Raw genomic sequence first — 26,978 nt, forward strand, 5'->3', positions numbered from 1 at the left:
TAGGAACAGTTACATTAGTACCTACTAAACATGGCGAATATCTTGAATTGGATTGCTTGCTGTTAAAGATTTTGTGATGCTTCACTTCTTATTTTTAAAATTTCTGTATTTCGATTCTGTAGTACTTGGGGAATATATTTAGGTTGTTTTCGTTATTATCTGTTTCCTGTTCATCTATCTCATAGTCATAACTTTGCAAAAGAACATTAATTGCACTGTAGATATTCATTTCTCTTTATTACCTTTCGACCATTCTCTAATTTTGTTGTCGGACATCCAGGTGGCTAGCATTGCCTCAATATCAGCGTTTGCCCGTTCGACACTCCCTTGACTTTGGCTGTAATGGGGTTTTCCATTTACCAATTTTAGACCTGGCCATTCCACTGTTAATTTTCGTATTATTTCATTAACGAACTCTCTTCCATTATCACTAAAATAAAGAAAACCTCATAAATAGAAATAAAAGCATTAACCTGTGTAGTATCGATGGAGCTCCAAAAATACAAAAAATATATTTGATATGTTGGCTTAGTTTAGACGCCCTCTTTGAATTTAATCCACGTAATATAACAAATTTAGTCAGATGATCTTGGTATACAAGTATAAACTTAAATTCACCATAAGCTTCAGACTGCATATCTATCAAGTCGACTTGAGCACGGCTTTTAAATTCTTTGTGAACTATTGGTTTTACAGTAATACTTTTTTGTTTTTTGGATCGCTTTAAATGACAAACTTCACAAAGTGACAAGTATATTAAAATCATTTCTTGTGTAATTTTCGAATACTATTTGGACATTTCAGTCTTTCTTCCTCGTTGACCTATACTTCTGTGACAAACGGTTAAAATATCAAACATTTCTTCAACGGGAACAACATAGCGAACATCTTGTATGTCAACCACTATATTATTAGAATCTTCATTATTTTCCTTTCTCGTTTGCTCTTTATTTCGCGTTACAAGCTTTTCAATATTTCCGACTTGAACTGTTTTAAATCTTTTAAGTCCACGATATGGGCTTTTGGGACCATTATTTAAAGAAGCATCCCTAACCTAGAGAAAAACATCAGGAATTAAACGTTAAAATATACTATATTAGTTTAAAATCATTCTCACCTCGAATAAAAGCACGTAATATTCTTCTTTGAATAAAATATTTAATCGTGAGTTTGTTCTTCCCTTCAACTTCTTAATTTCATCGACGAATTTAAATTTAATGCTATCAGCAGCTAAACAACAACAAAACAATTAAAACATAACCTTAAACTTTAATGCACGAACTGGTATTTTCGTATTTCGTAAGGTTAGATATTGTGTAATCACTCATATCCGAATCAGATATGCATATTTCCTATTTCTGTGTCAGTTATTATCAATATTTAATAAAAATATGGCGATACTTTGCATAACCACCGAAGGTTTTAGTATTTACGCATAATTCCCTAAAGTGTAGTTATTATGCATATTAGCGGATTTTAGATATTAGCGGTAACAGATGTATAAACCAACCCCAACACCTCTAGTGGGTCGATCTTGCCTTACAGAGTTGTAGTTTTCAATTCAAAAGTAGCCTGATCGTCAATGCTCTGAAACAACCAGCTCTCCGTTATGCCAACAACACCATAGTCCAGGTCCGCCACATGATTCCTAAAAATATAAAAGTTATTAAGAAGTGATCTGACATTAACATGAGTACACAACGTAAAAATATTACCATTATAAGGGGGTGGTAAGAAAAGAAGAGGATGCAATATATGATATTAAAACAAATGGAAAGCCTAGGATAAAAAAATTCTAGAACCACTGTAGTGTAGTAAACGTTATTCTTACTTAAGTGCATGAAAACCAGCCACTGACCTTGTGGTGTGTGTTTAATAATGGAGCGATGAATGACAATTAAATCAATAGGTGCCTATTTGTTAATAACAAATGAAAGGAGAATAATAAAAATTATTTACTTAATAAGATGTTGTTAATGGTTAATTTGTATCAACTTCCTTAACTATTATCAGCTAAGCAAAATAACAAACTGCTACCGTCAACAATAAAAATAAAAATGTACAAAACTCAGTCATACTTTTGCGCCCATTTTTTTTTAATGAACCCAATAAAAAAAAACTATAAAAAGGAAAAAGATATAATATATGAATAAAAACATAAAAGTCACCCACTGGCATTGTTCACTTATTTTAATTAGGTCTCCTTCGTCATCAACCCTATGTTCTTCACCACCAGCCTTCACATACACAACCCTAAAATGACACCATGCACTTTTGTCCCCAAGCACAGAAATTGCCGCACTTGGCAATTACCAGTTTTGCCTTAGTTAAATCCTCTTTCACCACAACTCTCGAATTTCTTAAACATTTTCGCTTCGGTTCATTCAACATTTCAACATTTCTTTCGGCTTTAAGATTTGCAGCCGTTTGTTGATATTTATATAGTGATATAAATTTGAATAAAAATTCAAAATTATTATTTTTTTCTGTAAGTTACATGTAAGTATATTGTAGCGTTTTTCCCGTTCGTTAGGTGTGAGTTAAAACAATCAAACATAATGAACTAATTTATTTACACACTTCACTATGAAAACAGGATCAGTCACGACTACGATAGATATTTTTTTTTCCGTATTTATTTACAACTATTTAAATCTCGCGCTAATATTCCGAACTTTACTTTACTGAACTGGCAACTGACAACTATCTGCAATACGGCTTCTTATATACTCGGTAGAACGCTAGTCAAGAAGATTCCCGCTAACCTTCGACACGTCGTTTTAATATTTTACATATTACTACTATTATTAAAATTCTAGAAGCTATTCATTACTGCCAAATAGTGCAGAAACTTTCATGATTTTTTTTTAGAATGCTGAAGAATTAAAAGACTTTAAGACACTGAAAAAAGAGGCAGAAAAAGCCTTAAAGGAAGTCCTCTACACCCAACAAAAATCAAGAAAATTGACCAATTTCGACACGAGCTCGGTTAAAAAAGATGTTTGCCAATTCTTTGGCGACTTCCACGGCAAGCTCGAGGCATTAGAGAAAAAACTTTGTGATGAGTTGGAAGGCTTTAAGTTGAATAACAAGTATTCTTAAGTCATTACCTTTTTTCCAAATAATTCCGATAAATAATATTTTTTTAGGGGCCTAGATAACATCCAGAATTCCTTACAGCAGGCTGCCGAGCAGCTCACAATGCTGGTGTCTTTGAACGAGGATAAACTTGACGAAAAAAAATTTAATTTTAAATTGGCTCTAGAAAAATTGAGGCAAATTGACAGTATTCCGAGGTTTTTGTTAAACAATGAAGAGCAATCTGAACCTATAAGGTATTATTTTCTAGTGTAATAAATCTCATTTTAAATTCAGCAAAATCAGAATTAATTTTTGTTTAGGTTTATAAAACAAAGTGACGTGTTGGACGATTTAGAAAATTTACTCGGCTTAGAGAAATCTCTGGAGTCTGACTACCGTTTGGTGACTAAAAAAGAATTACCAGAAAATTATGTCAATGATTTGGACTACAGTGATAATGAAGTTGAAGAAAATTTTAATGCGATCTGTAAGTCATAAGTTAATAAATTAATTTTGTCGTGAAAATTTTTTTTTTCAGTGAGGACATCACAGGAAGAAGTCGCTACTGTTAAGAATGTATCCCCTACCGTTAGCTCCATTAAGTCGAAGATATCACAAAAAAGTAAAAAAGATCCTTTCAAAAAGAAATTAGGTAAGAAAACCAGAACGTTGTTACTTGTAACTTCAGAAGTTAGTCAAGTTTCCTATTTAATAAGTCAATTAAAATTTATTCATATTTTGTCACAGCAGTAGGTTAATAGGTCAACATATATAATAATAATTGTTATAATAAATTGACAACATTAATATTAAAACCCTTATACTACAATAACAGAGGTTAATACCTAATTACAAAAGCAGTGTTTAATTAGGATCTGTTTGATTGTCCTTTCAAAAGATAAAATTGATTTTTTTTTTGATTTCTTCTCGTACTTTATAACAAACTTAATACTAAAAGTTTTATGTCCAATATCCTGGACGCATATTTGTAAATGAGGGACACGTTCGCTCTAAGATGTATGCGGAACAAAATGTGTATATCGCAGACGAGTCTGCTTCATGCGTCTGCTATTTACTTGATATTCTACTACATAGAATCTTTTTTTAAATTAATTTTGTATGTTTGCATTGGTGTAATTGTAAGAATTGGGGAATTATTTTAAAATTTCTACTGATTGAAAATAAAAAAAAACATTTCTCACAAAAGTGAGCTGTATTTACCTTAATAGGTACTAAAAGAAAATAAGTACATAATATAGTAAAAAAAAATTAGGTTTTATAAGGTAATAAAAATATGTTGGTACAATATTGTTCAGAATATACATTTACAGTTATGTACCTAAGAATATCTATTTTTTATATTTACTATTGCTTAATACGATACGGTTATTATCGTATAGTTCCAACGAATAAAGCATTTTTTGCCTCCTTTTAACATCAGCCAATAATTTCCACGATTTCACGTTTTTGCTGTCCCATGGAACTTTTGTACTTCCTATCTGTGTTGGTTGTACAGGTATATTTTTTCCCCGGCGGTGACATTTATTGACGTTCGCTTTAAAGTTACTTTTCCTTGCAGTTCCTTTATATTTAAAAGCTGTGAAAGAGGAACCAGAAAAGAGCAAAGTTTAAGAAGAAACACATTTTCCTATGTTACTTAAATATGTTTCTATGGCTCGACAGAAATTTTCTAGATCTCCTCAATATTTTTTATAATAGAATTATAGTGTTCCGTCCACTTTTCTTTCACTATTTCGGGCGGATAAATATTGCTTCCTTTAATATTTTCTTCAGACTCCAATAATTCTGACTGTTTTAAAATATTTTCTCCCTTACGGTTTTCTATTCCAATACTTACATAATTTTCTGTTTTTGTAGAGGCAAGAAAATATTTGTATTTGCTTCCTTTCCTATTGCGATTTTGTATAATTAAAATTTAGTTGCATTGGAAAGTGTATTTATTGCGCTTAAATGGTAATTCGATTTGTATTTTTGCAAAACAGCGCTGTGATTTTTGCAATGTTTATCATGAAAACCCATTGCGCTCGTACAGCGTGTCCCATTTCGGGTACTTTTGCGGGATATTTCCGTTATTTTTAGAGATAGGGAGTTGCGGTTTTCGCGACACGGTGCTACTTTTTCGTAAAACTAAAGATGCCGTCAATAAAATTTTCATATCCCTTTTAGTTTTTAACATACAGGGCATTTTGGAAAATTTTGCATTTTGGGACCTCCCTCGTATCTCCGTTGTCTTTAAAGTTTTTGAGGTATAACCCAAACTTATGTTTTTTTAAACGGAATACCCTGTTTATTTATAGCTCATAATATTGGCCTTTTTTTACCTTTTTAAAAATATATAACAGTATGGACTTATTTTCAAAAATATGCAAATGAATAACAATTTTTTAATTTTGGTAAAATTCATAATTTAATGGTATGGTTTAAGGCCATGGCTATTTATAATAAGAAACAAAAAAATTACAAATAAATAAATGTCCATTATCTTATCGGGTTTTCATTGCCATTTCTCTGTTTTTGATTGAGTTTATGCTCCGAAATCCATTTATTTTCGTTATTTGTGAATTTTACCATAAAAATGGTAATGGCCATGCCGAGCGCCGGACGCTATTGCCAATGGTATTTGCAACATATTGATCCGAACAACTTTTTTGGCAGACTCGTTATCTGGTCTGATGAATACTTTTTTCAAATGCGGGTATTTTTAACCGACATAATACTCGAAACTGGCATGCAGAAAATAGACATTTAATTTTTGAAAGGACACAACAAGGACGCTTTGGAGTTAGAATGTCTTGTTTTATTTTGGGAAAATTAAAGTATATCGAATTTTTGAAGGTGGTCTTACAGCACGTAGATACCTAGACATACTTATTTATTTATTTATTTATTTTTAGCAATACAGCCCAAGAAACTTTCGTTGAATTTTTTCCATCGAATACTTATGAATTTCGTAGTAAGGGCTTCATATAACAAGCGTATTTAAGTTTAGAACATACAAAGCTAAAAAATAATGTGTTTATTGCTTCTGTTATTAAAATTTTGTTTACTTGAGGAAGTTATTCCAGAACTTCTGGAAAATTTTCCTCTAGCCCAATATAATGCTGTCTACTTACACCAAGTCATAACTCTATGCTATTAAGGGCATTTCGTGAAAATAACTTTCCTCAAAAATAGATAGGTACCAACGGACCTGTTAGATTGTAATTTCTATATTTGTTTTTATGTTCTTTTATTACAAAAAAAAAATAAAAATTATGTTATATCCTATTCGTCGATATTAATTTGTAACTTTTTATTTGTTTATTTTTGTTATTCATGCCCTACTATTAAATAATGCTTTTAATTTAGAAAATTGTTATATATTTGCGTATTTTAAAAAAAAAGTCCATACTTTCAAAAATACTATATATTTTTGAAAAGTTAAAAAAAGGCCAATATTATAAACTATAAATATACAGGGTGTTCCGTTTAAAAAAACATAAGTTTGGGTTATAACTCAAAACCTATTAATAAAAAAAAAGAGTTTTTACTTTTACAAAAATTTTGAAGATAACGGAGATACCAAGGGGGTCCCAAAATGCAAAATTTTCAAAAATGCCCTGCAATTTAAAAACTTGAAGGGCTATGAAAATTTTGTTGACGGCATTTTCCGTTTTACGAAAAAGTAGCACAGTGTCGCAAAAACCGCAACTCTCTATCTCTAAAAATCCCACAAAAGCACCCAAAATGGAACACCCTGTACACGGTCTTCTCCCATACATTGATCTCCCCTCTATAGGGATTAGGTGAAATGTAAAAAAAAAATTATACAAAACTTTTGGGGTTTTACTTAAAATTTTTGAATATGGGATTCATGTCAAGAAATCTCTTTCTTAGAAATGTTAAATTTTTACAGATGATCAGTTTTTTCTTATGGAACACTGTATATGACATAATTAAATAGAGAGGAATCCAAATATAATATGATTTAACTACTTTTAATTAAACTGTTTTGGAAATATTGGGCTCCAAACTTAAAAAAAAAATATTGAAAATCTTGGTAGGCGGTGCATTATTGTTTGACATTTATTAGGAAATAAATAATTCTATTAAATTAAATTATATTTACCGAAATCATAGACAATTTTATTTATAATTATTACGATACAAAAGATTATACAGTGCTTTCATTTCAAAACGATCCACCCTTAATAACTTTCTTTAAAAAGAAATTAAAAAAAAAAATCACGTCAAATTAGATATACAGGGGGACGTTTAATTATGCATTTACTGAAGTTCTGTCAATCACCTCCTAACCTTCAGCTAACCTCACTTTAATATGTCAAATGGGAACCCCCATCGTGTGATACATCATAGTAAGGAGCGTAAAATTCTCTATTCAACGGTACCAAAAAAAAATGAAATCGGTAAATGTGTAAGGAAATAGTTTGCGAAAATGTCTAGAAAGAATGAATATTTTATTTACGCCAAACTTTGGTATGTCAAATGGCTACCCCGTAGTGTGATACATTATTTTAAAGGGCATTCATTATGCTACCAATGGTTGTAAAAAAAAATAAAATTGATTGACCAAGAAGCAATTAAAGTGTAAATCGGTAGGGTAGAAAAACAAATTTAATTAGTTTAATAAATTTATATTATTAAATGTTCAAAATGCGCGCCGTTATTAGCAAGACAATAAAAAAGCCTATTTTCAAACTCCTTACGAACATTGGCAAAGGTCTGCCCGCTAATTTCTCTGCACTCTTGAAATATTCTATTTTTTAAATTCTCAATACTCTCAGATGGGGTTTTATAAACTTTGCTTTTTAAGTAGCCCCAAAGAAAAAAGTCTAGTGGGGTTAGGTCCGGAGACCGCGCAGGCCATTCGATTGCACCAGGTCTGCCAATCCACTTTTCTCGAAAATTTTCATCAAGCCACTCTCGAACTACCAAAGTGTAGTGCGCGGGAGCTCCATCCTGCTGAAAATGTATATTATTTTTATTCAATAATATAGCACCATGTTGATCTACTTGATTTTCCATAGATTGGATGAAGTCACTGAAGCAAATGTTCTTCAATAAATGGGGATCGTCGTCAATTCGCTTGCACATCACTTCACAAAATTGAATTCTCCTATCAAAATCATCTTCTCCGAGTTCATGGAGAATATGAATTTTATAAGGAAAGAACTTTTTTTTTTTTTTAACTTTATGTACGGAACCAGTGGAAATATTTGTTAGTTTTGCGGCCTTTGGTATAGACAAAGTTGGATCCATAGCAAATTGTCCTAGTACTTCAACTTGGCATGCTTCATCGACAACTCTATTTTCATATTTTTTCTTATTGCAAACGATCCCGTCTCTTCAAATTTTCGTATCAATTCTAATACGTATTTATGGCTCACGTTTTTATCTTGATACCTTTCATTAAATGCTCTCGCGGTTCTGCGAGCACACCGATCTTGAGCTCCATAAAGGAAAATTATTTCTATTCTTTCGGCTAACGTATACACCATTTTATTAACTCACTGTTTTAACTAAAATTGAAAAATTGCACGCGTCAAACTGACAGTTTTAACAATAATAAATCGCCTGCTTTTTAAACGCCTTAAAAATGTAAGGTATTGCAGTGTTTTTTTTGTACCTTTTAGGTAGGTTTCGCAAAAAATATAAGTGAAATAAATAGACATACAAAGTTATAAGACTGCAAAGATTTTTGAAGACACTCTTTTTTCTCGCAAATAACGGTACACATTCTTTACTTAAAAAAATAAATAATTTGCTTGAACTAAATGTACTGTTCCGACAAATGTACCACATATTTTAACTTCTAAATTGCTTGTATTTTTTTTGATGATCCATAAAAAAAAATGTAAGAATTTTAAAATGATGTAGGTACCACACTAAAAGTATTCATTTAAAATACCAAAGTTTGGCGTAAATAAAATATTCATTATTTCTAGACATTTTCGCTAACTATTTGCTTACACATTTACCGATTTCATTTTTTTTTGGTACCGTTGAATAGAGAATTTTACGCTGCTTACTATGATGTATCACACGATGGGGGTTCCCATTTGACATATTAAAGTGAGGTTAGCTGGAGGTGAGGAAGTGATTGACAGAACTTCAGTAAATGCATAATTTTTTAAGAAAGTTATTAAGGGTGGATCGTTTTGAAATGAAAGCACTGTATAAATTGTATTTATAATGGTGCTGGTCATAATTACTTGAATTTAATTTAAAGTTAAACAATTATTAAAATAATGTATTTTTGTCAAAAAAAACTAAATATCGCTTAATAAATATTAAATCTTAAGGTTTTTTTTTTGTTTCTTCTTAATTCTTTTATCTTAAAAAATGGCAAAATGATAATGTTTTCTGAATCATTTGTTTTCTAATAAGCACTAACAATGGACAGCCTATTAAGATCTTCAGTGTTACTTTTTTAAAGTTTTGGAGCCCGATATTTCCAAAACGGTTTGATTAAGTAGCTAAACTATATATATGTATTTGAAATAAAAAAAATCGGCTCTTTTTAACCGTGAGGTCATTTATACATATGTTGTTCCATAAGAAAGAACTGACCATCTGTCAAAATTTGACATTTCTAAATAAAAATTGACATGGGGTTCAAAAATTTAAAGTCAAACCCCAAAAGATTTGTATACAATTTTTTTGTTTACTTTTCATCTAACCCCTGTAGAGGAGGGATCGATATTTATGGGGAAAGACCATGTACATATCCAAGTATGAAGATTACAAAATATATAGTGCATTCTCGATGAAAGGAACAAATTCATTTAAAATTTAGCTATTTTTTTTGGACACATCGATTGGTATTGTCACTTGGGCGTTTTTTAAAATAAAGAAATTGTATGCAGATAGTGCTTTAAGTAGAAGCCATGGCGAAAACATTCATTTTTAAATAGAACACTATATTTTGACGTTTTACAATTCTATGATATATTCTGAATACTTTTTGTATAGCAAATCTTATGCCTAAAGCCAATGGTTTGTCAATTATGACGTAACAGACTAACGAAACATGAAATTAAAGCATTAAAATTTATTTTAGATTCATTGCAAATAATGTTTAATTTGTTGTCTATTTGATTCAATTTGTCATTTGCAATGAAAATTTCGCTTACAAAATGTGGTGTCGCAAGCAGAAACTATGACGCCAACATTAATTATTGATTTCTTATTTGATATTTATGTGATTTCTTAGAAAGTAAGAGGACCTTAATATTTGCGCTACTTGGACTTCCTACAGTTTGAACTTAGTTCTGCTTTAGTTGTTTTATACTTTGGTCCACAAGAGGCTGACATACCTAGTAACGAGATATGGTTTCAATAAGACCACACCTTCTCACTTTGCCATCACCGTTTGACAATTTCTTCATGCAACTTTTCCTACTGTAGGATTGGACGAAGAGGATCGATTGGGTGGTTACCAAGGTCACTGGATATAACCCTCTTGGATTTTTTCTTATGGGATTATTTGAAGTCCAAAGTTTATGTCCATAAACCGAATAATGTTGATGATTTAAATCCAAGAATTCGACAAGAAATTAGATTAATCGATCTGCAAGTGATTGAAAATTTGCAATTGGAAGTTATTTACCAACTTCAAAAATGCATTGATGTAAATAGAGAACAAATTGAACATCAGTTGCAATACGTATTGTATACATTTTTTAACGTCGTATGTTTCATAAGTCTATTACGTCAAATACATATGCTATGCTATACAAAAAGTATTCAGAATATATCGTAGAATTGTAAAATGTCATGATATAGAGGGTGTTTTATTTAAAAAAAATTAATGTTAGCACCATAGTTTCTACTAGAGGTACCCTGTATAAAAAATTTGCATTGCAAAAAACGCGCAAGTGATAATGCTAATCAACGTGTCCGAAAAATAAAAGATAAAAATGTGTTTCTTTCATCGTGAATGCACTGTATGACATTAATATTCTTTTCACTTGTTACTAAAAATAGTTGAGTTAAATTAAATGCATTGGCTTCCTCTAAAGGAATACCTTTCAACAGCCTGAAAATTATTTCTGTGTCCCTATTGGTATCACTTCCTCTTCACTTAACTTTTTTCCTGCTAATTTTTTTTCTATACGGCAAGCATCAAGTTTCTTCATGAGTCAGAAAGTTGCTTATATGCTTCTTAAAACTTTCATGGCCGCGATTTTCAGACTATGTTTGTTTAGCTAACATTTACCTTGCTTTCTCTTTTATAAGTATAAAATGTTCTTAAATAGTTTATAATACTGCTGCGCTAAATCGCGTGGTACCCAAGTTTCGCCGTTAAAAACCATCTCCAAACTGCTTCCTTTATATGAAATATGCAGAAGAACAGTTTTGCTTTTGGCCAGTATATCTTTAGCACTTTCCTTTCACCGTCATCGGTCAAGATAACTGTCAAACGAGTTTTGGTAGACATTATGTCTAGCATTCCTTTAACTGCTGCATCAAATAAATAATTTTTTTCACCTAAAACATCAAAGTCGTAATCCTCCGGCCGCACTTCGTATAAAAAAAATATATATTTTATGATCATAAACATCGCAGTTACCGGATGTATCGATAAACATTACTTAATTGCTTATGGCAACTCTATCGCATGTTGCATAAGAGGTGTACAAATAGCCGCAGCATAATTACCTTGTAGGGTTATTATTTTATAGCATAGACTAGTTTTCTCTTTATGACAAGCCAAAATGTCCTCTAACTTAAGCAGCCTATTAGAACCATTACGATCACCAAAATCTTGGTTAAATTTATTTTTCCAGAGATTAGATATATCCGTTCTTGTTGGTATATAGTATCTGTCGTATAATACGTTATACTCGTGGCCCAGTTCTTCCATTTTATCACTGAGCTGTGGCTGTCATTCTGCAGCGTTTCTGTTTAAAAGAACGAGTAATTTTTGTTTGGCCTCTGATCCTAAATGTCTATCACGAAGTGCTTTAATAACACGCAATCTATGTGTAGACCTAAATTCTATCAAACAAGGCCCTTCGTCTGTAGTTACAGACATTGTCACGGATTTCGATATTTTAAAAAATGTCCTTATAGTTAGTATAATAATTTACTTGAGGTATAAAAGAGGTTTTTATATATTAAGTTTAACTGCTTTAGGGCTCAAAAGGAGTCGATACACCAAAAATCACCTATACAGGGTGGTCTAGTTCAAACGTCATTAATTTTAATACGTGATAGAGAATTGAAAAAGAAATAGACTTTCATTATAAATTTTTTCTCAGAAATGTTTAATAACGCACAGTGTGTTAAAGTTAAGAATAATTATTTATTTATCACAACTTTTAAACTACCAGCTCAATTTTAATTAAATTTCGCATGCAAATTATTGTACTGAATTGTCAATTACTGATGAAGTCATTTTTTACAAAAATTGCCAGTGGCGTAACATACGGAGAGACTTGGTCCTTTTTTGTCTCAAATCTGCGAATAAAATATTTTTTTATAAGAAGTCAACTGTTAGATTCTCCATTTAATTTAAAAAAAAGTTACTCCTGCAAAATTATGATTTAACGCACTGTTTTTAAAATATCTTACTTTAATTGTTCAGAAATTAATTGTTTAGTTTTGTAATGATGAATCCGGCTCTACATATTTACGAAATAGACGTTGATGGTCATCGTCTTCCTCACAAAAATTTGACACGTCGTCGTTACTCAATCTCACAATTATTGCTATTGAGTGGTGCCAAGTCATCGTCCTCCTCATCTCTACATATCATTTACTATACCGGGTGGTGCGTCGCCGAGCGGAACATAGGAAAATCCATGTAAATTTTAAGGGGTCATTTATTGGCTTCCCTGTACATTTTATAGAAAAAATGTAAGATAACTTTTTGAAGAGACCAATCTGGCAAACCCTTGTGCAAAGTTTCAAAAAATTTTAGTAAGCGAATCTTGAATTATTCAATTAAATGTAATTGCAAAATTAGCAAATTTTCGGTTCGTTACCTCTTGCTCTGCTATAATAATTTCATTTATTTTCGCTGCAACTCGTCACCGTCAAACCACTTGTAATGATATCTGATATCAATACAATAATCATATAATCTGCAGAGGTTGATATTTTGCATTTCTTCGAGCTGTATTTGTTGCACATATTGTTTGTGGACATGATGGAAATTCGGCTACATCTGTTATTATCGCAATGAATTTTGTCGGTGCTTTTAATATATTAAAGGGACGATTTTTCCTTTTTTATATAATGCGGGGATGAAATTGCAACTTTTCAATGCATAAACAGTCGGCAGCGCTGAGTATAACTGTTTCTCCAGTTTTTCGAATAACGAACTTATCACTTCCGCGTCATCCTTCACCTAATGAACACATTGTCGTACTTTGTCCTTTTCTATCCTTCCGAACCTTTTCATATCTCTTGCCAGTGGTAGGTGAACCTATTCACGCCGGTAGCTAGACTTTTCATGCTAGACATATTGATTATAGTATGCTATTAAAAAAACATTAATATATAGCTTTATTTATTTAGAAACCTAATTAAATAGATATATAAGTGGCAATGCTTAATTACATAGGGAATTTACTTAAAGAGACTGGAACTGTTTTTTTTTCTTTACAGATTTGGAGAGAGTGGCAGTGCAACACATTAATTCCATGGATAGTTTTTTTGTGCAATACAAACATGATATGTCAAAGCTCGTTCAATTGAACAAAGAAATTGAAAACTTCGTCAAGATGGGTGGGGCCGAATCAGTATCTGATCCACAGATTAGTAAGTACATTTTTATATACAATAACCATATCTTTAATTTAATTGCCTATAATATTATCGTTTAAAGCAGCCTGAGGATTTAAAATATACAGTCGAAACGTTAATGCATTAAAAGATTAAGCCATTTCTATGTTCTAGTATCGGGTTTAGTGATTAATAAATAAAGGTACAAACTCATTTAAAGTTAACGAGGTTTCGGTAAATATATTGGCTTTTCCGGGCACTGAAATATAGAAAGATTTTATACAAGATTCTTTTAAACGATTTAATATTACAAAAATTTAAAAAAAAAATAAAACTGGCAATTACAAAAAAGAAAACTAAAACAATAAATTTTTTCATATTACATGAACGGTAAAAAACAATTTTTTTTTAAAGTTTTGTTTATGGAAAACGGAAATAGTTAAAAACGTAAATTATGGACAGCCTCTAGCACCCGTTAATATATGAATAATAATGAGTTCTTATTTAGATTAGTAAAAAATCTATTTGCATTTTAACTAAATTATACGGTTTTTACATAACATTCAATGTTTTAAAAATGATTTTAACTTTTCCAGACGAATTATACTTAGCCCTTTACATAAACGAATCCAACGGCCTGAAAGAACAACAGTGGTGCAGAGCTAGACTTATCGATTTGAAAGAGGCTACACATAACGTTACGTATGAGGTGTTCTTTATTGATTATGGAAAAACCCAAATAGTTGACAAAAATCGGTAAAATTATTAGTAATTAAAAACAAAGTTTTATAAAATTTTTGTTTATATTGAAAAGTTAGTAGGGGAAGTCTTTTCTCCACAAATAAAATGCTAATCCTCTAATTTTAGGAGTGATGCATTTCGGCAAGTGTTCTTGCCATCATCAGACTTGGGTTACTTAACACATACACAAATTCAAAAGTCACAATTCATTTTATTTGTGGAGAAAAGACTTCCCCTACTAACTTTTCAACATTATATTGACTCCACTTCAGAATAGACTTCATCCTTAATATAAAATTTTTGTTGTTGTTTTCTTACAGAATAAGAGAGATGCCTCCACATTTAGCACAAAGGAAGCCGTTCATTATCGAATGTACTCTGTATAATCCTATGTCAGTTAACTGGAATAAAAACGCCCATTTTGCGCTTGCTAAAATCTTAAATGGGTAAGGCTTGTAGAAGTAGACTTTTAATTATGAAATATCTTCAAATTATACATAGATATAACTTCATATTTAATTTTAATTTCTCATATGCAACATTTTAAAGATCAGTATACAGTGCAATCGTGATAGTCCGACACCTGCGGGACCGATTAGTTGTCGGATGATCAAATATTTTGGACTAGCGAAGGTTGCATTTAGACAATGTAAATTTAAAAATTAAGGTTGAAATATACAGTGCATCCCAAAAGTTATGTCTAAATTCATTTAAAATTCAGGGGTGTGTTCGAAAAAAATACGCTCGGACCTCTCTCTAACATGACCGAATTCTCTAAATTTAGTCTCTATTCTACTCACCACCTTTTGACATATCGGAGGACGATCAGGATGGATTTCATTGAATAATTGAGCAGCTTCTCTTTGAGTACGTGTTCTATCACCAAACCCAACCATGCACAGAATTTCTATTTTTTCTCGTTCCGTTAACTTTACCATTGTGGAAACCGCAACTTACAAGACAAGCTCGTACACTACACACTTGACAATATCTGTTTGGCGTACAACTGTCATACAATTTCTATGAAAATACACGGTCACCAGCTAACAATAAAAAAACACGAATGAATGGAATTTGGCTCTGTATAAAAATTCTCAGAGATAAGGTGACTCGTAAGGTGAACTTCAATAATAATGTTTGGTCGTCTTTTTTTCGATAACTGTTGACTTTAGGCACCGAACAATAACAAGACTAGAAGGTTCACTTAACGCTCCGCCTCTTCTTATGCCTATCTCACTCGAATATCGGACGCTACTCTTTTTAAGTCTCTCGAAGTCGCTCCCGGGCGAAATGCATATACCGGCTGTCTGATATAGCATATTTAAAGTAGTATAACAGTTGTCTCACAGAGCAGCTATTTGTAGGTAGAACTATATTGTGCTAGAACGTTATAGCGATTGTTTTGCGATTTGGTTTTATTAGGGATTTTATTAAGGATTCTGATAAAATGCCACGAATGTGTTGTGTTAATGGATGTTTGACTAGAGAAGGGACAGAAATATCATTGTTTCGGTGGCCCAGGAATGAACATAGATAAGAATTTATAGAATCGTTTTAGTATAATCGTATATAATCGTATAGTTTTGAATGAATATTTTTTTAATATTTATATTTTATGCATAATAGAGGGTAATATTATTATTAAAATGAGAGACAATAATAATAATAATAATAATAATAATTTTTTTCCACATTTATCAGTATAAAAGAAATTGTAAATGATATTTCTAGATGTCAACTTTGGAAGCAGGCTTTGGGATTTGTTAATAATCATAGGTATACCAATATGACTCCGGTATACTTATGAAGAATGTAGTAATAAATTAAGAGTCTGCGAATTACATTTTCCTCAAGAAACCTTAATGCGTAATACCGTAAGAACAAATCTGCTGTATAACGCTGTCCCGTCAAAAAATTTATGGCAAAATAGCGGAGAAACTAGTAAGTGTGTTCATTTTTTATAAATATAAATTTACCTTGATTTATTTGATGAATTGGAACAATTTGTTATAAAACATTATTGTTAAGATAAAATAAGAAAATTAATATTTCAGGTGAGGCTAGAAGATTAAAAGAAACAAAAGCAACACAAACAAGTGTAGAACAAGTATTATTCTGCAATGAAACAGATTAAGATTACTGTTAATGTCGTTTTTCTTATTTTTTAGTTATATGTATGCATGTAATGTATAATATAATAATTTAGGATATGTTATAATTATGATCTTCAGTTTATGATCTTCAATCAATTAAACAGTTTAAAATATTTTCTGTTTGTTTTCTGTTTTATTGAAATACCTACAACTAAAACAGAATAATATTAATTACATAGTTTGATTGTTTTGAAACACCCCGGTAAGTGAACCTTTATTTTATTTTGATGGCTAACGCGCCGTTAACTGTCTGCATTACCCTCGTACAAGCCGACACAGCTGAATACTTCCGTGGTTTTTTTGCGATCGGCGGCTCGTATTTGAGAGCGCTACTTCAAACACCCGACCGAGAGTGGGACTTCTAGTCTTGTTATTGTTCGGTGCTTTAGGTATAGGACATGATGCATGAAACGTACGTAGCATTCCACGCGAAATTCAAAAATGAAATAAAAAAAGGTGCTTTCATTTGAAAAAATGAAGTTGATGGTCGTAATTTATTTTTAAGCAACTCTGTATATACAAACTTCACGTACAAAAATGCGCATCTTGAAATAAAAATCGACGGGTCCGAGCGTTTCTTTTTCGAACACACCCCTGACTTTTAAATGAATTTAGACATAACTTTTGGGATGCACTGTATAATGCAAAAATAATATTTTTATGAATACTTCTTTTAGTAAGAAAATAAAAACATAACTGATGCACTTAAAAAAAGTTGACTACTAAAACTGACAAATTTAAGTTTTTTAATATATACAGGGTGTCCCACTTAAGACGACAAATCTCATGTTGCTTCCATTTTAAGCACAATCGGGCTAGAGCCTCACCACGATTACTCAGTTATACGACTTAGGCGTAATGTTTACGGTTCTAGACCAATGAAAGCAAACTCAATACATCCGATACTTGTTCCTACATAATTATTAAGCGGGACTTAACTGTAATGCAAATAACTCACCTTAAATCATTTTTTACGGAACTAAAACAGCGTAATTCCTTACCTAACTTCCTTTCCTCCTAAATAGTGAAAGCAACCTAGGCTTTAGGTGTAAAAATGGAATCTCTTATATCACCAAATTCCGGGATATGCAAAGTAAACCTTCAAAAAACGGGTAAATTTAAGGCGCTATTTTCAAAATGTTGGAGAGTTAAGAACAAAAATTAAAGAACTAAGGTATCCAATAAACTGGTGTCAAAGAATATTGTCATTACATGCAGTGACGTGGAACAATTGTTTGTGCAGGTTAAATGTGACAAAAAGTCCTTTAGTGTGGGTGGTGTCTATATCCCTCCAGCTTCTCCTCATTTCAAGTATGAACTCCATTGCGCTTCAGTTCAGGAAACTATGGAACGTCACCCTCTTGGAGAACTGATTATGTATGGGGATTACAACATACCGGATGCTAAATGATGTTCAAGGAGTGGGTGTACGTTGTCCTGTTAACTCTTCTGCCCCTATTCTTTCCGAACAATTTACATATTTAAATATGTTTCAGGTAAATCATTTACCAAATAGCAGGAGTGTTTTTCTAAACCTTTTGGCTATTGCCTGTATGTCTACATGATGCAGCCTTTACCTTTAATTTATTAGTTGAAAAACAGGCATTGCGTCTTGACTATGCTGCTATTAATAATTTGTTAACTTCTTGTGACTGGAATAACTGGCTTCTTTATGATGACGTAAACACGGCTGTGGCTAAATTTTATAAAATTTTAAATTTATTAAATTTATTTATTTAGGCTTTGTACCTGTCAAACGCATAAAAAGTGCTTCATTTCCCAAGTTGTTTGATTCTGACCTCAAGAGACATGTTTTTCTAAAGTAAATTACACACAAAAAATGTATGATCTAAGAATTACAATGATTACATTACCTTTTTAAATCTTTAAAAATAAAGGACTTTGTGCTGTTCCCGACTACCAGATCATAGGTATATTTTGCTTAATAACCTATCATTATCAAAAGTGATTAACAAACTTTAAAAACTGCCCAATAAAACTACTCTAGGGCCTGATAATATTCCAAATATGTTTCTTAAAAATTGATTATTTATCATCACTAAACCTCTTATCTCATCATCATCATTATCTCATCATCATCTCTAACATATCATCTTTAATAAATTAGTCAATTCTGGTATATTTCCAGAATCATGGAAGCATAGTTACACTATAGGAGTCTTTAAGTATGGGGAAGCAGATGATGTGAGTTGTCATAGAGGGGTATGTATTCAGTCTGCACTTGCTAAATTTTTTGACAGTTTGGTGGTGGATTAGTTAGCAATATCTTGCAGAGGATTTGTGAGTGATCAGCAGTTTGGGTTTTGCAGAAACCTTTCTACTACAAATAACCTTTGCCATTTACAACATAGCTCTACTACATGCCTTAGAGCAGGGCTACCAGGTAGACGCGATCTACACCGATTTCGTTAAGGCCTTCGACAGGGTAAACTTTAGGGTTCTTTTTGCTAAGTTAAGGGCTTTTGGTAGCTCAGAGAGCCTTTTGGTCTGGTTGGAGAGTTTTCTTAATGGTAGAACACGAGCTGCAAAAATCAATGACTCGGTTTCCTTGTAACATCTGGGGTACCTCAGGGTTCTCATTGTGCTTCTCTCTTATTTATATTGTTCATCAATGATCTCTTTGAGTTACTATGTTATTCAACTGGCCTACTATTCGCTGATGACTGTAAAATTTTCAAAACTATTTGAGCTGATTCTGATGCATTGACACTTCAATCAGATTTGAATTCTCTGTGGTTGTCGACTCAAGAAAATAATTTTAGCTTTTGAATTGTTGCTATCACAACAAAGCTAGGATACCAATTCAATACATCCTTAAAAAAACTACTTCATACTCCTCTTCTGTAAGGGCTGTTGGTGTTTATTTTGATGAATGTTTCAGCAATTTCTCTTATAAAGATGTTGAGTCTAGTGATAAGGAATTGTGGTAATTTCTCTCCGTCTGCAATAAAAAGCCTATATACGTCAATGGTCAGGTCTGGGTTGGAATATGCTGCGGTTGTATGGTCACCTTACTATGATTTGCAAAAGCAAATGGCGGAACGGGTGCAGCACACATTTTTGAGATTTATGGCATTTAAATATCATATAAGTTTTGAGAACTATCATAGAGAAAATATGTTAAATATTCTTGAGTTGGATAGCTTGGAACATAGACGGGTAGTCATAGATATATGTTTATTAAATTCTATTAGTATAGCTTCAGAAGATCTTTATCTAGGGCTATTAGTCATATTGTTTAATGTGAGTCAACTGAATAAATTAAGATATATCTCGTGATATTGTTTTCAGGACTATTTACTTCTTGTTGCATTTTAGGTTTAGTATATTAGGATTATTCTTCTTTTTTTGTCAACATGGGGTTTCCCGTAAATCTTGCAATAAATAAATAAAAAGTGGACACAAGCCAATATCTTCGTAGTTTGTTGAGCGATCTTCTTCATATGAACACAAATTATTTAAATTCTGTTAAATTGAATTGAATTCTCCTTACCCAAGAGAATACAAAAATCAGCATGACACATAATCTCGATGCACCCACCTTGAGTTTTTACTTTCATGTTTTCTTCATCATGTCCTGGCAGATTATGCAACAAAGGCAGAACTTTTATCAAAAGATTATTTTCTGTTAAAAATTCTTTAACTGCAGGAACAAAATTTTTGTACCACTCTTTAAAAACTTCACGTGAAACCCATGCTAGACTTTGAGATTTGTAAACAACAGGGAGGATTTCTGATGTAAAATATAAAAAAAACGTGGCCGTTTGAATTTTTTGATCGCTAAAATTTTTAATTTATATCTGTCTGAGACTTTTGTGCAGGGCATCAAAGTTAACTGTTGTGTAACAAAGGTTTTGGTCAGCAGTTGACGCCAATTTAGACCTTCCTCTGTTAGGAAAATTTTTTCTTTTAGTTTGGCTTCAAAATTTTCGATTTATGATTCGTCCGCAGAAAGTTTCTGGCCACTGACTTTATGCTTCACTACGTTATATATAATAGCCCGCCCGACTCTGTAGATGCCACTTCAGTAAAGAGGTGTTTTACTACTCTCGTACTGCTGAGTTATGGTCCATTTATTATTTAGCGTAAGTTTTGTATGCTTACGTTTGTTTGACGTCGATGATGACGAAATAACGATGCGAAGAGACAGAGAAAAAGAACAATAACATTGTCAGAACTCGCGAAAAAACGAATGCGATATAACGACAAACACATTGTGACTGGGAAACAATGTGTTTGTCGTCGACAAGACAATCCTTCTCTGCTGCATTGCTACGACTGACCAAAATTAAATAATGTCAGTTTCACGCGTGATTGTTATGGTGAGGTTGTCGGATTAAGAAATATCTAACGATTGGACTGTACTAATATCACAGAAATAATTTAATAAGACTACGGGACAAGTCAAATTGATATACAAATAAAACTTAACTAATATTTTTATTAGCCTGTGACACGGTGCATTATCTTATTTAAACAGCATTTGTTTTTTCTTTGTGTGTGACCTTTTCAACTAAGTGATTATTCCATGAGTATCTCTGAAATGCACTTTGATAAGCTAGACTAGGTCCAAACAATTTGTAAGTGAGCGCAATACCGATTTGGAAAGGAAATTTTCATACACAAAACATACAATGCAACTCGGCTGTAATAAGGATTCAAAATCAGAACATCTAATACATTTTCTGATTCAGCGGCTCTTAATTACTACAAATTTGAATAATATAGCTATTACAATTACAATTAAGCTGTTACAATTTATAAGATCAATAATAAAATCTGAATTAATATTTACTCTAATGGATCAGTCAACTTTACTTAAAATTGTAAAAACCATTCACTCTAATGCAATTGGTGAAGTCGCCAAGAATTTTTCTTTGAAGGATTCACAGCTTTGTATGCCTTTTTGTTTAATTACTTAATATTGTTAATAGGTGCATTTTTCAAAATTTTGTCCTACAATCTGGAAAAAGGCAATTATAAAACCCTTAGTAAAGATCAGTGATCGAAAAGAATTTAAAGACCTCAGCCCTATAAGTATATTGCCCTTAGTATCCAAAATCTTGGAAAAATTTATTCACCAACAAATTTGAGCATATGTGTAATTCTTTACCAATTTGGTTACCCTTCTCAACGAAATAAAAAAAAAAACAAGAACTCACATGTCTTGGTTCTCAACATCGTTAGATTTTAATAGAGCCTGCGATACTAAGTCACAAAATGTTACTAGCAAAACTCAATATTATTTTAAATTTTCTGGTGATTCCGTAAGTTTTTTAGGCCAAAGTTCTATTTTGTATCCATTGTTCTTTTCTTTATATGTTACTGATGACATGATATTTTGTATAAAACTCTCAACATTACAGCAATATGCACATGATTCCTAACCACATCTTCCGTTTTCACGCCAAAACCTTCTTATAGCTCAAATTCATTTTAATCAGGATTAAGTATAAAAAAAGTAAAAAAAATATACAGGAAAAAGTATTGACAATTTTGCACAGGATCACAACTTAAAATTAAATGCTTTTAAATGTTATATAAGAATTCTGGGCAAAAACGGCTTTGAAGTTTCTTCTAACTTTCATGCACAGATTCGAAATGTTCAGCTACCACTAACTAGTCAATGAGGTCAAAAATCTCGTCGTGTATTTTAACAGTGGTTATATATTTTAAACTCATATTAAAAATAAGCTTAAAAAAACCAAAAAAACTATATGGACTAAAAAAACTATTTACTATCTAATATTAAATATTATTTATGTAATTGACTAGTTCTTTCTTTGCTCGATTACTGTGTTTGGTAATCTGATTCCCTGACCGAAGCATCTTTACAACAACTCCAAAACTTCTGTATGCCTTTTTGCCTTCAAAAGCCCCTTTATGAATCATATTATAAAAAATTTACCCTATTAAAAAAACAGTCTTATTTTGAATAAGAAAAATCGTAGAAAATGGAAAACTTTGGAATAAATTACCTGAGGATGTTAAGCAATTGTCAATAGAAACATTTAAAAAAGCATTCATAATTATCTCCTTGCAAAACAGAAGGGGAATTCTTAATTTAATTTAAAATAGATACGATTAATGTGTTAAAAAAAAAACAAGGAAATGGCGGTTTACATTTTTACATAGTTATATTACCCAAGTTAATAGTTATTACTATGCTTTGTTTTTTATTATTCGTATTTAAAAGGGCCTTATCACACAGATTTGCATCTGTGCTAAGGGTTTCGTAATGGAGGCATGGTCCTATTTATCAAAATTGGTTATTTATTGTCAATGGTTAATTCTGTGGTTTATTTTAATGATAATTAAATTTATTTTCAATATGAATTTGAATATAAGCACTGCCATATGATATCTGCAAGTCATTGCTTAGCTTGAATGTTATTTTTTCCATTAAAATGCAATGTTTTATGAATACACGAAACTTTTTTTTCCATTTTTTTTTAAACGCAAAAGAAGTGTCACTTACTTAAACCACTTTAACTTGAAATTACTACTCTTACTGGAAATCGCAGAAATCCCCATGGAGAAAAATCCAAAAGTGCATAGGATATATTTTAATAATATCGGGATATTAAGAACTAAATATTAGCAGCTATAGCTTTCAGTGCTGCACTGTTCATATGATATTACAACTATTAATAAATCATGGTCATGACGAATTTTCGGAACGTAAAATTTAGATTTCGTAGTTACAATATCTATCGTTGCGACAAGAGCGAAGCAACAGCTCCCAAATGGGGAAGGAGGAGTAGTTATTGCAATATCTAATAGACGTAGGTCAAAAATAATTCCCTCTCCTAATAACACTATTATATGTGGAAATAAAATTAAACAATCAACTTCAATAATACATCATTGGGTCAGTCTATCTACCACCGAGTTCCCCACTAGAATGTTACATAAATCATTGTGAATCTGTCCATACCATATAGCACACTCAAGATAGCACCGTCATAATACTGGTTGATTATAATTAACCTTAGGCGACCTGGTATAATGATGAACTAGGAGTTTATGTGGATTGTCCTAAGAACTCGAATGCATTGATAGTCTGTGAATATTTTCTTTTTTATAATTTTTTCAAAAAATAGTATATCCATACAATTACATGTTTACAAACATGTCTGGAATCAAAGTGGAACCAGCCGTAGACTTCCTATATAATAATGCCTTTACATAACAATCATGTAACTTACACATTTGATCTTTTATGTACTACTAAAATTAACTTAACATTTTAAGAATACTATTTTAACTTCATGGTAATTAAGGTTTATTTATTCATGGTAATTATATAGTGATAAATGATTGTGTGATGGGTATTGTTTGGGACAACTTGAGTCTGCTGTACTAACGTTTTATGAAACCCAAGACATTGTTTTTAATCAATTTGTTCAAGGAAGCTCATTAAAAACTCTCACTTTCCTTAATGATTTTCCCCATATTTAAAAAATTTAAATATTGCAAAAAGACTAGTCATAAAAATATCTAGAAACAAAATCTGACAATCATTACTTCATATTTTTTAATTTAGGAACAAATGTAAAATAGAAACTCAAAAATGCCATTTAAATTATATAAAAATTGTTGGTCATAACCTAAAGGACAATTTAGGTCATTTAAGGGATATATTAACGATAAAAAAAAATTGAAACAGTGTATAATTCAATTACAATGTTGCAAATCATATATACCTTGAAAACCAAACGTCAAATAATCCCAAAACATATCTGATTTGTTTTCTAAACATTTTTGTAATGTAGATTCCATCACATGCCAATTAGCCGACACAAATTTATTTCCAAGAGCAAACATTTCTTTTCATAATATTCAGATCACTGAAATTTATGAGGGGATTTGTTAAGTATGTCAAGTTTTTTAAAGGATCGAAAAGAAAGATTAAAACTGTTTAATTTTCTTCTAGAATCATTTGAAGTTTTATTAGGTTTTACTTAGAACGGCCACTGTTTATCAGTACTATTTACTGGCATTTGTGATAATCGTTAGTTTTACTTTTTTCCGATTACTTAAAGTTTTGTATAAATGTATAAAGTCTATCGCTGACATATACATATTGCAAAGGGATATTGATAGATTATGGGATTGCAGTATAAAAAATAATTTTACAATAAATATCTATAAATGCTTTTATATTAGTTTTTTTAAAGGACAAAATACAACTGAAGCTCATGATTATGTTAACCTAAACTACAAAAATCAAAGTAGAGACCTTAGCATCACTTTTAACGAAAGCAATAATTCTAATGACCATTTTTCACAGATTATATCAAAAGGTTTTAAAGTTCTTCGTTTTACAATACGGCAACTCCAGCTGGAAACATAGTCAAACCTAGTAAAGACGTTGGATAAAAGTGACCCTCTATCCAAATCGGGTGTATATTGGCTTAATTGTAGGGATTGCCCTGTTGTTTATGTGGGACAATCAGGAAGGAGAGTATCCACAAGGGTACAGGAACACCTAAGCCTCGTCAATAAGTTCAGGGACTCCGACAACACAGAAACTAAGTCAGCATTTGCTAACCATTTATTATCAACGGGTCATAGTTTTTCCGTCCCTGAAAATCTTTCCATTGTTCACGAGTGCCCTAAGGGTAGAAAATGGAAATCACCAAAGCCAAAAAGAGTCCAATTTTGACACGCGTTAATGATGTATTCACCTTTGAGCCAGGACTTATCTATAATAATCTTATCTAACCTCCTATTTCTGCTCACGATACGGATATATGCCTTTGAATCTAACATTCATAAGCAGGGCTGGTTAACCGAGTGGTTAACGGTCTGGTGTTTCACAGAGATCAACTTTAGAGCGTGGGTTCAAATACTACACTTGTCACGTTTATTTTACGTCCACGTCCTTTTACGTTTCACGTCCTTTTTATATTTTTTGTTGAATTTTTGTGCCATGTTATTGTTTTTTATTATAAAATATGTAGGTATTCTCAGATTTAAATTTTATTTGTCAGTACTTAGCAGGTCATCTAGCTATAAGGTAATTTAGCTAATTTTATTTTATTTTAGTGTAAGGTTTTATTGTAATTACGTGTGTTTTTCTGTTTATTGTAAGTCTGATGATGCTTTATTAGCGAAACATGTAACCTGATTGACACAAAAAGATATTTTGAGACTGAGGCTTGGAGTTTTTATTTTTTCTCTAACATCTTTCTCAAATCTCTCATTTCTGACAAAGAACTAATTTTGTATAGATTAAATATAACAACACTTTATGTGAACTCTGTTTAGTTCTGTATTAATAAGATCTTTTAAACTTTTCATAATTTAAAAATATGATTTATTGTAAACTTTAGAATTGTTGTCTTAATGTGTCTATACTGTACATTATTTTAGAATGTAATGGATAGGATTGATAAGTAGATTTTAAAAAATCTGTCGTTACTACAATGCTATAGTCGTGTGAACCTGTTTCTTTATTATAGAAAATAAAATTGAAAAACTGATCATTGAACTGTAATTAAATTTCAACATGTATCATTTGAAGATTGCATTGGTCAATAGCGGCGCCATCAATTAGTTCAGGGCTTTACTGATCCATATACATACTTTACACACTAATGTGTAAAAATGTTCAATTGAACGTTTTTAATAAATACTCTCTTTTGAATTTACTAGTTAATTTACAATGAATTCATATTTCAGGAAGGATGTGTTCATGATGGAAAAATCATATAATGATGGAATTTTTGAGGTGGACCTGATGATCGCCTCGTCAGATGGCGGTGTAGCCTCTGTAACAGACATTTTAGTTCACGGGCATAATTTAGTTAAGCCTCAAAACAATGATTTCGCAAGTTTAGATGGTCCTATTTCAAAAAAAGTAATTAAAATGCCTACAATAAATATAAACTGACATTTTAAATAATAACTTGTTTATTTTAGAATATCTTTTGTGAGTTTAACAATCTTCGAGTATTCCCTAACAGCAAAAAGTTTACCAAAAACCAGAAGGAGAAAGTCGTAATTGCCACCGTCGTTGATCCTTATAATCTTTTTGTTCATTTGGTACGATAACGGTCTATTTTTTCTATTCGGCTATTTTTATATTTATGAATAATTATTTTAGGTGCAATACCGAGAAGCCTTCAAAGCGATGAATCACGCAATCAAAAAAGCGTATAGAAACTCGAGATTGGCATGCGCACCTATTGAAGGTACGTCATTAGAAAAGAAAGATTTTTTTAA

The 26,978-nt window shown here is 31.6% G+C and overlaps 1 protein-coding gene across 2 annotated transcripts in view; it reads left to right on the forward strand.

The window, feature by feature from the left end:
* The window catches only part of LOC126734498 (uncharacterized), a 159,244-nt gene that overhangs the window by 38,362 nt on the left and 93,904 nt on the right, over nucleotides 1-26,978 (forward strand). For both annotated transcript variants that reach the window (XM_050438153.1, XM_050438155.1), the window contains exons 6-15: nucleotides 2,872-3,092; nucleotides 3,150-3,335; nucleotides 3,402-3,568; nucleotides 3,620-3,733; nucleotides 13,717-13,869; nucleotides 14,430-14,589; nucleotides 14,895-15,020; nucleotides 26,436-26,613; nucleotides 26,676-26,798; nucleotides 26,860-26,947. In XM_050438153.1, the coding sequence (XP_050294110.1) occupies nucleotides 2,872-3,092; nucleotides 3,150-3,335; nucleotides 3,402-3,568; nucleotides 3,620-3,733; nucleotides 13,717-13,869; nucleotides 14,430-14,589; nucleotides 14,895-15,020; nucleotides 26,436-26,613; nucleotides 26,676-26,798; nucleotides 26,860-26,947 (1,516 nt within the window). The remainder of the gene's footprint in view (nucleotides 1-2,871; nucleotides 3,093-3,149; nucleotides 3,336-3,401; nucleotides 3,569-3,619; nucleotides 3,734-13,716; nucleotides 13,870-14,429; nucleotides 14,590-14,894; nucleotides 15,021-26,435; nucleotides 26,614-26,675; nucleotides 26,799-26,859; nucleotides 26,948-26,978) is intronic.

This window comes from Anthonomus grandis, chromosome 3 (genome assembly GCF_022605725.1).
Source record: "Anthonomus grandis grandis chromosome 3, icAntGran1.3, whole genome shotgun sequence".
Lineage (NCBI taxonomy): Eukaryota > Metazoa > Arthropoda > Insecta > Coleoptera > Curculionidae > Anthonomus > Anthonomus grandis.